Here is a 12656-nt window from a genome sequence, read left to right as displayed (position 1 = left end):
AATCTCCGGCAAATTTACCAAGTTGAAAGGTTTCATTGTAGAACCCTGGAGTGCATTGTTGGTGTATAATGCTGTAAGTAGGACCATACTTCTCTGGGTAAGGAAATCTAAGGCAAGTACATGGGTGTAGACTTGCCCCTAGCAGCTATGTTATCAGAATTGTGTGTTTAACTTAAGCTAAGCAATTTATATGTTTAAGACAACTAGCTGGGATTAAAATACGTGAAGCTTGGCAGCTCAGTGTAAAACCTATGGGTATCCACAGGAAGGAATTCAAACTCAACTCCAGATTGTCCTAATTTTATTTGACTTGGTTAACCAATTTTGAAGCACTTTTTACAGTTTACATAACTTAAAGGATCACACACCGTGTCCTGTAAATATAAATTAACATTTTTAATAAGACATCACAACAAAGTCAGATTTTAAAATAAACTGGTCAGTTATCTGGATGAAGAAGAAACATACATGGGGAAGGAAAAAACAGTATTAACAAGAAAACACTGTTTAGTTCTAAACTGAGCTTGTGCTTCTATACCAAAAACACAACACTGAAGCAACAAGAACTTAACAAAAAAACCTGAAAAGGTACATAACTTCTGTAGTCCCAAAACCAAAGTACATGTTTATTTATTCTTGTTTTATTTGGTTCTATGAACTTAGCATTAGTGGTAGAGGGACATACATACTAACTTTCTGCAAACAGGAATTCTCTTTTCACAGTTTGTTAAGACTGTTGGTTTGGGTTAATAAGTTGAATTGTTTTTCCTGCATGATAAACAGGAGCAAATCTTTCCAATGTAAATCATCGCATTTGTTAGTAAAAAGCAGATGGTGTTCAGCAAGAAGGCATAAAGTGATCATTTGAAAACACCAAGCTTTATTTTTTTTTAACACTAAGCCACCCTAAAGAATGTCATGAAGGCCAGATGTTCAAAGCTGGTGCACAGATAAAAACTGCCCGCCCATGATTTATGCATGAGATTACCCAGAGTCTGACAGGTGTTAACATTTGCTGATAGTTATTTACATGCTTTCTCTATGACACACAGAAATCCAGTTGTCTTTCACTAAACTTTGAAAATCTGGCCTTAGCTACAAATTAACACTTTGCTTCACTCCATTCATTTAACAAAGGTATTATTCCATCTTTCCATTTTTGGTTGATGACTAAGGGTGAGATATTTTAACATCAATAATTTTGTGCAAATCTTTAAAGTAATTATGTCTGTTCTCAAAAATAAGCAAAAAATATTTCTGTCTGGAAAGTATTTTTAAAATTCTTACATTTCTCCTCTATATTTACGTTCACTACAGATTATTTTTGAAGAAATCTCACAACTTAGAACTCCAATTTTTTTCTTTTAAATTTTTAAACAGTTACTTTAGGTCTAGACAAAAAAAAATTATGTACTAGGGCAAAAGATGGAGTTAGAGACTCAGCCTCTGAATGCTTCTTAACAACAGGTGCTTCGAATAAAAGTTTAGAAAAGAAATTAAATATCATGTTTTCAGTCACACTGAAGAAAACATCTGCAAAGAAAAAAGGCCCTCATCCTTAAGACTGAAGAAAAAGGTGGTAGGAGAAAGAAAAAAAATAAAAGCACTGTTTTCCCAAGTTGCCCGAATCACACACAGACACAAGAAGGTTACAAATGCCATTCATGAAAGAATGCACCACAAACATCAGCATTTATTCATTTTGATTTTTTTTTTTTTTAGCAAATGACAAAAGACCCAGCTCACTGGCTTCACTTTTGTTCACCTTTTGCTTACATTACACATTTAAACATTTGTCAAAACTTACTAAGTTGTCTGCATTCATGCACAACTAGAAAACATCCTTAATTTATTTAAACCAGAAATGCATTACCAGAAATGTATTAACATTGTTCACTATTAAACATTTAAAAAAAAAAAAGTTGAAATAATGAAAAAAGGTTATCCTGGAAATGTTAACTTCACAGCAGACTTGAACTACTCATTGGCTCACATTTCAAATTGGAAAAAGCAAGATTCATGCTAGTGTTAGTGTACATCTCGCCCTAGCACTACTGAAGGATCATGGTTCACCTTGATGATATATAATAAAAAGAAAAGTGCATACAGAAATTTACAGCAATTTTAAGGACAAAAAAAAAATGGTCCAATTGATCTGGTCCCAACAATTAACTCAAAAGTCTATGACAAATACGAGCTTCGGTGAGCTATTTATACTACTTAAGTACGGATATACAGAAAGTTGAGTTCGTTTGAAATCTTCAAAAAATGTTCCTGTCAATCCTCAAATGGTGGCTGTTATAGCTTAAAATTTCTGTTAAATGCGTGCGTTGAATTACTTGTTATCCAAGCGTAGCAGCTGCTCCTTACCATTTATTGTTAGCGACCTTAACTGGCCATCTTCTTCAACTTCTACTCTCTCTTGTCCATTCTCAACAATTCTGTAGGACAAAAAACACCTCCAGTTAGCCGTTTTAAAGCACTGTAAGCAGCCTTAAAAATATAAATCCAGCTCAAAGTTTTTGTTAATGAATTCTAATGGAGCACTGCCTGCTTAATGCAGCTGCAGTTGGCAAGCTCTTCTATTTAACAGTGCAGAAGCTGTAACTAATAACCACCTGCATCCCCTCCCACTTCTGTCGCTTAAGTATAGCAGGAAAATTGCTATCTGGAAGTTTAAATCCTCCAGTTTGTAAAGTTCAGTCACAGCTGTCACCTCACGCACTGTCACAGTTGTACTAACACTTCACAGTATTATCTAGAAGTAAATGTCCTTTTAAAGATTATTGAAGATCAACTGCACCATTTTGATGTTGCATTCAGTACCTCTCTGTTTGTCAAATGTATCATATTCCAGATTCACTCATGAATTTGTGTGATGGAAGGCAAACAAAGACTTTTTATTTGATCAGAGCAATTAATTTGGGTACATACTATATACCGAGTTCATAACCAGCAAGTACCCCAGACTGGAAAGAGAGATTATGAAAGAATTCTGGGGGTGTGGACTTACTGTTTGTATCTTTTAGAAATGGGAATATAAAGAATGTTTAAAATATTCAAATTTAGGTATAAATTAAAATTATCTAGGAACTATTCAAATGAGGAAGCCACGAGAATAAATACAATTTTTTTTTCTGGAGATCAGACTTATTGAAGAAAACACACATATAATAAACCAGAAGGAATGGCTTCACGCCTGAAGCAAAATCGTACTCCAAAGATTTTCACTGTGTATGCTGAGATGTGGATCTTCTCCACACTTAGCTACCTTCTGGGCAAACATTCTACAAAGAAACAAGACTTCCTGAAAATAGTAAATGTGTCTTCCTAGATGTGGCTAATGACATTTCTTGCTTCTACCTCATCTTGCTAAATATAATAACAAAAGATATGACAGCAGCATAACTCATTCAGCCTATATTTCAATATTAAAACCAATATAGTGCGTTATCTTCTTTTGCATAAACACTTTTTTGGTCTCTCACCCTCAAAAGCAGGCAGTTTCCAGATTTTTCTGGAATACACTCACAGAAAACCATGACCACACCCACACATGATGACAAAGGCTGCATTTAAGTGCTCAAGATGAGAGGATTTCTCCAGTACAAGAGGACACAAAACCACCTTGCACTTTGAAGTGTGGGTCATATGCTAGCAAACAGTTAAAAAATTGTTTCTCCTTTGCTTTTCCATCAATCTTTATTAAGTTCTAAAATTACATTTAACTACCTGTTTAAGTACTCTTATAGCTCACTGATGGTAACATTCCGTCTAGGTTACTCTATAGCTAACCCACATATGGGCTCCTCAAATGCAGCCATTTTTCCCTTTCAGAAGCTCAAGCTGACTCAGCTGTAGTCAAGGGCTGTAATAAAAGATGGATCACTACACAGGAGGTTCTGAAGGCCTGGAAGAGCTCTGCTGCCATGGCCCATTCAAATGGCAAACAAATTGCAACCTTATTTTCCATCAGGGCAGTTCGGTAAGCACATCTTACACATCTGAACCTTCCTCTGATATCAAGAGTTTAGACAAAAATATCATCTTCCCCATTTTCCTATGCCTCAGCTTTAAGACAAGCAATGCCAAGAGGAATCAGAAAACTCAATACAACTGTTCAAACTTTTTTTTTAAGCAGAGAAATCCAAATAATGCGATGATCTCAACAGCAAAAACCCACAACCCATAGACATACGTGTATCGCTGTATTTATATGTGGGTATACATAGAGTATATTTATATGCATGTATTTATAGCTATGTATGTCTCTACATATAGTTTCATACAAAAATATTGATATCACTTACCTCTTAGTAGTAATTTTTCTGCCATTAACTATTTTAGTTGAAGTTGATACTGATTTGAAGTTACCCATCCCACTGCCACCAAATGATGTAGAGGAGAACGAAGTAAGGCCTCCATGTCCCAATGAACCAAACGAAGTAAGACCTATCAGGAAAGGAGGCATTTAACTAAAAAATGTACTTCTGCATGACCATGGGATCCAAATTTATCATCCACTCGGATTACATTCTACCCTCAGGATACCTTTAGTTGGTTGTATAAACACAGAATCAGTGACTAGATGTTGTTAAACACCAGCGTGAGGATAAAAACATGGCTACAGTCCCACTGATTTCCCCTATATGGACCCATAGTTCCTATTCCAAAAGCATAGCATCACCCAGAAAACACTTGACACCTCCTTCCCTGAAGAAAAGCCAATGAAGCCTGTCTGCTGAACTCTGCCATTCTATTATTCCTTCCCCTCAAGATACACCTACTAACTTCAAAGCAAAAAAAAAAAAAAAAAAAAAAAAAAAAATCACATTCATTCATGTAGATCTTGAGATGCCCCAAATCAGCAGACAGAATAAGTTTTGTAGCACCAATATCCCAACTACTATCCAGAATCTTAACACTCAAAAGGATGCTGACTACCAGCAACTCTCAGCAACCTCCCAGATACAGATGTCAGTGTTCAAATTGGCTATCCTAGAACTGATACTAAGCAGTACCATGGATTTCGGGCACACATTTTTCCAGTGTATTTTCAGGTTCCATAAATAGAAGCCATCACCTCCTCAACATCTCTAAGCAAACAGAACACAAAAAAATTTAAAATCTAAAGCTATTATGAAACTAGTTCTGCTTCTTAGAAGCCACTTACTTTTCATGAGCTTTCAAGTAGACCAAATACTGCAACTACAGTTTTATTTAGACTTTACAGAGAGTAGCTTGCTTAAATAAAAAACAGCCTCAAAATTTCCCGAATCAAGGCAACTGATAAAAATTTATTTAATAGCTGCTTATATTGAGATCCTTTGAGAACCAAACCATTCCTTGTTAGATGTTTTAATATTTACCTGTGTCAAATGAAGAAAAACCACTTCCAAAAGCAGGGAATCCACCGAAGGCAGAGAAAAATGATCCACCACCTCTGTTTCTGCTTCCCCTTGGACCTCGCCTGCCCCCGAAGAAATCCTCAAAGGGGTCTTCTACAAAACAAAATAAAACATTTCAGAGGTCAGTATTACTGAGTGGTTCTGTATTTAACCATTAAGATTTTATTTTTTTTAATGAAGATTCTGTTACAGTCAAGATAATTCCTATGCTCCTTCTGGACTACAGTCTGTCTCACTTTTAGATCTAAAAATAAATTATGAAAAGTAGTCCACTTCTTTATTTTAGCTGTTTAGTATTAAAAACCAGTAAACATCACGTAAACACTCTTACATTTTTCAGTACAATAGAAGTGGAAAGAGCTACAGAAACACTATTATTTCCACCACATGCTCATATAGCATAATATACTGGAGGTATGATAAAAACGAAGGAAGTATTTCTTTGAAGGTTACTACATCCAGTCAGTTAGCATGTGACAGATTTAACACTCTTCAGATGCATAATCATGATCTCTACACATTAAGTCACCGTAAGGCAAACCTTCAGCTGTTCCATAGAACTCCCTCTTATCAAACTAAGGTTTTCCTAGGTGCAGAACAAAAAGTAGCACTACAGACAAATTAAACTCTTAGAATGTGGACTTTAAAAAAAATCTTTAACAATCGTACACAAGTACTTGAACTTTCTAGCTTAGTTCTATTCAAGATTTGTTGTGGATTACCATGAGGAGGTCCCTGAAAAGTAACTTCCAGAGACGTTATATCAATTATTGTAATGTATGAACAGCAGCCAGGGACTGATGATTCATAATCTTAAAGAGTTCAAAGAGTTTATTTTAGCACTTGCCACATCAGGTACTTCAAACAGCTATTCTGATGCACATTTAGGCAGCAAAGTATGGAGGTTTGCACAAAGCATCCCAAAGAGGCATTCTGCCCCTACCAAGCAAGAGGGGTGAAACAGAGCAAGGGGGTCACAGAAAAAAATGCCATTTTATGTTGAAGTACAACTGCTATGTCATTCAGAATAGCTATTGTTCTGATCCCATCAAGAAGACAATAGTGCCTTTAAAAGGAAAAAAAAAAAAAAGAGTTTCATACGTTTCACATATTTCTGGATAAACCAAACACCTACAAAACCACTCCTTAATTCCGGTAATAATTTATATAGGAAAATGTGATGAAGTATCTGAAAACTGCTTTTTTACCAGTGCTCTTAAAGAGCAACATACAGAAGTGCAGCCACGTAACAGTCACTCATTAAAATGCAATACTTGCATTAAAAATCAGAAAAGTTTAGGAACTTCAACTATACTCTCCATCAATCACAACTCTTCCTGAAAAAGTGTTGCAGAGTAGCAACTAATTTACCAAGTTTTACAAGTGGAGACTCAATATTGAAAGGTAACACTCTGATCCACTGCTCAGAATAAGCTCTTACTGAAAAATACAGAAACTGGTGGTAGCAGCAATACAGGTATGAAGACAAGGAACAATCCCTGTAAATGCATGAAAAATGGACAAAGGGAAGGTCAGAAACAGTTATTTGTTTCACCTCTGGTATCCTCATAAAAATTCCAGCTGATGATAAATCAAAATTTATGTAACAGTGACAGCACCAAAGCAATCAATATGGTAATTAAAAATAGTTATCATCTGGTTCATGTGCAACTACTTAACAGAAGTAAAACATCACAACGTATTTATGCTGAACAACAGCAGCTGCTGAGGTTCACACATATACTCCCATCAGCACATAAATGATGTAAAATGCCAAGAACAAAAAAAAAAAAAAAAAGACCCTCTTCTTCCCCTTGCTTCCACAGTTATGGAATAAAATAAAGCAGGACCAAACTTTGATCTTACGTACAACTAGACAAGTGACAAGATTATTTTTTTCCCCACCTCAAGTGGGTTTTTGTTTTGTGCTTTCTCTATTATTGAATGCAGGACAAGTTTTCTTCAATAAAAAGATGACCCACTATTAACAGAAATTAAAACCAATGCTTGGCCATGGAAATACAGGAACCTATCACCAAAATTACTATTTCCAAATCACTACACCTTTTAAAGAAGACATTTTTGTGACATTTTACTTGCTAGTCTCAGCTAGCACGTAAAGCCACTGCAGTTAATTGTTTTGTAGTCTAATTATTCTTGCTAGAGTGACTCAGAAGTTAGTTATGAAGGTCATTCACTCACGTGTACAAATGATCTATATTATATTACTCCCACTGTTAAGCTTTCTATTTATACTCTAATTTTTCTTGTTACCTGGAGTTCAAATAGAAACAAACGAACCTACCACATAAGCTTTGGGCTTTTAATCCCACAGGGTTTATCAGGGTATTCTGCAAGTGAATCTCTCCTCCTCAGCACAACAGCAACAGAAGCGCAAAGGTTTTTTACGGGAGGATCACAGAATCTCCCAGAGACCCGTGCTAGCAACCCAGTTTCTAAACAGATTATTGCCTACTCCTGGCCACACAAAAACTTAACCTAGACTTGGACATGCCTTATTAGCCTTTGGCAACCCTACATTCCAAAGAAACTGTCTAGTGCTCCCTATTAGCAAGTATTCTAGCCTGAGGTAATTTCTGTTAGCAGCCCTGCTAATAATTCTCCAGTGCTCTTCCAGTAATTCTCTCCAGTAAATAAGATACTGGAACCACTCTTCTGCAGTGGCCTGCAGAATGCTCAGCAAGATGGATTATGCAGACAGAAAAATGAGTAGGACTTTCCTAAAGAATATTTCTTACTATTCTGACAGGTATCCAGGTACAGCATGCAGAAAAAAAAATAAATGCCGAAAGGAGAGAAGGCAACGGGAGGATTCTGTGTTATCATTCATTGTATCCATCACCAAACACACACATTGATATAGCAACCTCACAGCTACTAATGCTCTGTTTATGCTTTTAGTTTCTAAATCAGGGTGAGTAATAGTACTACTCAGCAAAATAACAACATTTCAACCCAGTAGGTCTGTATTTGTGATTTAGCAGAACCTTTCCATGCACAATAACCTTTTCATGTAGATAACTTTTTCCAGAGTTCAAATGCAGTGAATATCACAATACCAGGTTGTGGGTTGGGGGAGAGGGGGGTATGACTCCTCTTATGACAGGCATTTTATTTTATTCTTCTAATATTACTGAATGTTAGAAGCATATCAGAGCAACAAAACTTAGCAGTAAATAAACCACCCACAAGTGAAGGCCTTTCTAAAAAGGGAAAATACTATATAAATCATATACAAGTTAAAAGCTTCAGCAAACTGAAATGTTAGACTAATGTCACCTCAGAGTATTACTAAATATTGTTTAGAGATAAATTTACAGTTTATTCTAATCTGGGTATTAGAAGCTTACGGGAGTATCAGGTTCAGTTAAAATAAAAACACTGGGTGTACACTTCCAACAAAGAACTTGTGGTGCTGGGAAAACAACAAAGATCAGGAGAGAATAAAAGATGAGAAACTTCAAGGAAGATAGGCAATAACACGAAATTTTTAGGTGAAAAAGAAATGCTTAATCGAAAAACTCATGGTAGCCTGTTACCGAAGAAAGGAACAAACTGAAGGACTTAGGACTCTTCTTGTTACTAGGTAGGAAAACTGCAGCTGCAGAAGCCAAAAAGTTCATCTGAAGACTGGAAGACAAAGCCCCCAACAACTCGAAAGACTGCACTAACAAACCCACCTGAAAGATCTTACATTAGATGCAATGTTTTCAAAATAATTTACTTTAGAAAAAACTCTTTGCTAATTCAAATGAAGCAAATATCCTGTTCCTCTGGGTAAAATGCTTAAACCTCACCATGAACCATGGACTCCTACCTTGCATTTCTGTAGTCACAGGAAAAGAACTTCACCTCTAAACAAGCCAAATGACAACAACTATGACAAATATCTCACTGCAGTTCAAAGTAAGGTAGGTCATGCTCCCCACCCCCACTCTCAGGAGACCTCGTCTGTAAAAAGAAATAAGCTTTTCTTCCTTTCAGCAGTATAAGCCAATTGGGGAACGTTACTTAAAAGAGGAGATTACTCTCCTTTCCTGCGTGTAATCATGGAACCAAATGAGAAGTTGCATTAATTCACTGATCCAAAACGAAAGTGTTTGTACTGTTAGCTTTCTGTTGCATCCATGAACTAATCTGACTCAATACTAGCAAAACTGAAAGAAAACTGGCAGGAAAGCAGAATACAATAGGGGAAGGGAGGGAGCAAAAATCAGAACATCTAGATTTGAAGCAGTCCACAACTCAGTTAAACTTCATGAAATTCATCAATCAGAAGCATTAGCTGAAATCACAACGCACTCCTGAAAGTGCCCCATTTCCTGTGTCTGTACTATACACTTGTACCCTGGCAGCTGCTTGGGGAACCCAATCAGGAACAGATCAGTTGAAAAGAGCATCTACAGATGAAAAGAAGTTCAGCCACGTCGGTTCTTAGCTAGAGTTCACAGTGTGACCATAAAAGCAACTATGTCGGTTACAAGGAAGACAGCAGAAAGAAGCGCCTAAGGGTCCAAAGCAGCACAGATGCTTTCAGTCATAAACCAATGCTACCCCAACGTGCAATGCCATCGTTCTCCACTAGAAAAATTCTCAAGTGTTGTTACAAATTGTGTATTGCCAGCAAGTGTTCTCACAAACACACACAGCTGGACATGTTGATAATCTTACAGGGACAGTATGCAAAAGAACATTACCCTGTAAAAACAGGATCACTGCTCAGTCACCATTCACTGGACTACTTCCCCAACCAGTGAGCTTTCTTTCCTTTACTCTTGGCAATCAGAGCCACAGTACTGTCTCTGCCAAAATATGCCAAAGCATGAGCTGTATGCCCTTACTGTAGATGCAGGAAGATAACACTGTAGCTGCAATGCACTGAACAGAATAATACGGAAAGGCTGGAGGCACCCAAACCCAGCAGTGTTGAAAATTAGTCTGTGGTGTTTCAGAAAGGCTGCCTGCCTGTCTTCTTTGTATGAGAAGTATACTGTATGTAACTCTATAGATAATGCCAGAAGAGAGTCTGAAACACAGGTCTGAATAACATGTTTATGCAAAGGGCTGTATCTATATGACATATAGTAAAACAGAAACACCTACTCCCACAGTTCTATCCTGTCTCCTATTTGAAAATAATTTCAAAGATGTATATTTGGAGTAAATACACACAGTGTAGCCAGGCACAAAAAAAAGCCCCACATCATCAGAACCAGACAGACAACAGAAACCTGTAAGCACTTTTCCAAGGAAGTATTTTCTTCCTTAACTAGAAAATAAGCATACTGTTGATGCCACTTACTCAGAAGAGACACTGAGATTCAGTTGCAAGTGCTGCTGATTCACCTGCCTGGAGTGCTACAACTTGGTCTTTTATAATTGCCCACTTCCACACATAACATGTCAAACGGATGTTCACCCCATGTATTTAAGAAAGTTTACCAGCAGAAGCATTTGAAAGTCTTCCTAATGATACACAGCAGAGATCCCGGGAATTGTAATATTCTTGAAGAAAGAGACTTAAAACATTGCTTTTGAACGCCATCAATACCGTAATAATAAAGATGCTATAGCACTGCAAGTCCAACTCTAACCAGCACTGAACATATGAAATTAATGCCCAACTGTTCACGTACCCCTTAAAAACGGAGGAATCTTCCACTAATATTGCATTATGTGCTCTCCATATGCTATGTTCAACATCTGTTCTCTGACCAGTTTAACCATACAGTCATCCAAGAAAACCAAACTAAATAATTTTCTTGGGGACTAACAACCTGAACTGGCTTGAGATGCTTGCGACAAACTTCTTTGGTCAACATGCTATCAAACAGCTGCTTGGTGTATCTAATGGGACACTAGTCAAAGACTGAAATTTTAAGACAGACATGAGATTCTGGAGCAAGGTCTTCTCCCTTTCAGCAGCACAAACTATGTTTTTATTAAGCTACACATGGAGCTACAGCATTACCTATTCTCATTTGATAATGCTGTCTGGGTGAGACCATTCCCATATTACAAAAATATTTCTCAAACGTATCAAATTCTTTTTGAAACATTCATAGCAGTAAGATTTGGATCATTCAGTGGACAGTTACGATTTAAAACTGATTCTTGCGAAATACAACTGTGCATATTCATACCCAAGGAATGAATGCACATGAAAAATATATAAGCACTTCATAAACTGCACAAAAAGCTTCAAATTTATATCAGCAAAAGATTACTTACAAAGAGGACGTTCTTGTGCTTGACAGCTTTAATTGACAGCCACCTCTATTTCCAGTTTTAAGAATTCATTTTGCATTAGAACATGTAAACATCATAATTAGCAGAGATTACATGTGGATTAAAACCATGATCTCACTTATGCAAATCTTTTGCCTCGCTATGACAACTTTCTGTTCTTGGGACAAATAGGTTGATGAAGCTATGCCCATTTCTAAACAATATCCTAAAACACACATCATATAAAACAGTTTGCAATTACTACTGCACATATTTTCCTCTTTCTTGTCAAGTGAAGACTATTTAGCCTTCACTGTAAGTATCTCACTAAGTAACTCACTATACTTATGAAGAACACTCATGCTTCATTTTATGTAATTGATATGACTGAAGTCCATTTGCACTAATTCTGTTGTTTGATGGAATCAAACTACAAACCATATAGCTAGCTAGCTGATATTCTCTGTGACAGATATTTCTATCTAGCTATCCATATAAAGGTGTTAAGTTTAATTTTACCTTTGGTTTCCAATAGTACAGAATATTAGGTTCCACATAAACCAGGTAGTAAGAATTCTCAAGGGAAAGTTTCACATGATGTACATGGGTTTATATGCATTATCTGGGATTAAACTCCAATTAGAATACATTGTAAAGTCTATGTCATAAACTAAATAAAAAAAGCCATTTAAGACATTTATAAAATACCATCTCAGAATGTACACCGAGAATACTGAAGTGTTTAGGAACTACAGCAAAATTGTCAAGTTCTCATTGAAAGAGACTCCACAGACAGTCTTCTTTTGGGTGTCAAAGTCTAGAGTAGGCATGCATCCAGAGAAATTTATCATATCACATTATTAATACACTCTACCACAGAGAAAAGTATGGTTCTTTGTGGGATTCATTTCACTAGACACATAGGCATTTAAAGTTGTTTTAAATGCCCCAAAACGTCCTGTCTTGTCAAGATTCTAAATACTACTGCTGGAGGATACT

The 12656-nt window shown here is 36.5% G+C and overlaps 1 protein-coding gene across 2 annotated transcripts in view; it reads right to left on the bottom strand.

Moving 5' to 3' along the window:
• The window catches only part of DNAJB6 (DnaJ heat shock protein family (Hsp40) member B6), a 60144-nt gene that overhangs the window by 29217 nt on the left and 18271 nt on the right, over positions 1-12656 (bottom strand). For both annotated transcript variants that reach the window (XM_061996315.1, XM_061996314.1), the window contains exons 6-8: positions 5370-5501; positions 4311-4452; positions 2371-2441 (exon numbers count right to left, since the gene is read on the bottom strand). In XM_061996315.1, coding sequence (XP_061852299.1) covers positions 2371-2441; positions 4311-4452; positions 5370-5501 — 345 coding nt within the window. The remainder of the gene's footprint in view (positions 1-2370; positions 2442-4310; positions 4453-5369; positions 5502-12656) is intronic.

The sequence above is a fragment of the Colius striatus genome, chromosome 5 (assembly GCF_028858725.1).
Source record: "Colius striatus isolate bColStr4 chromosome 5, bColStr4.1.hap1, whole genome shotgun sequence".
Lineage (NCBI taxonomy): Eukaryota > Metazoa > Chordata > Aves > Coliiformes > Coliidae > Colius > Colius striatus.
Note: the sequence above shows the minus strand (reverse complement) of the source record. Positions and strands in the feature narration are given on the sequence as shown.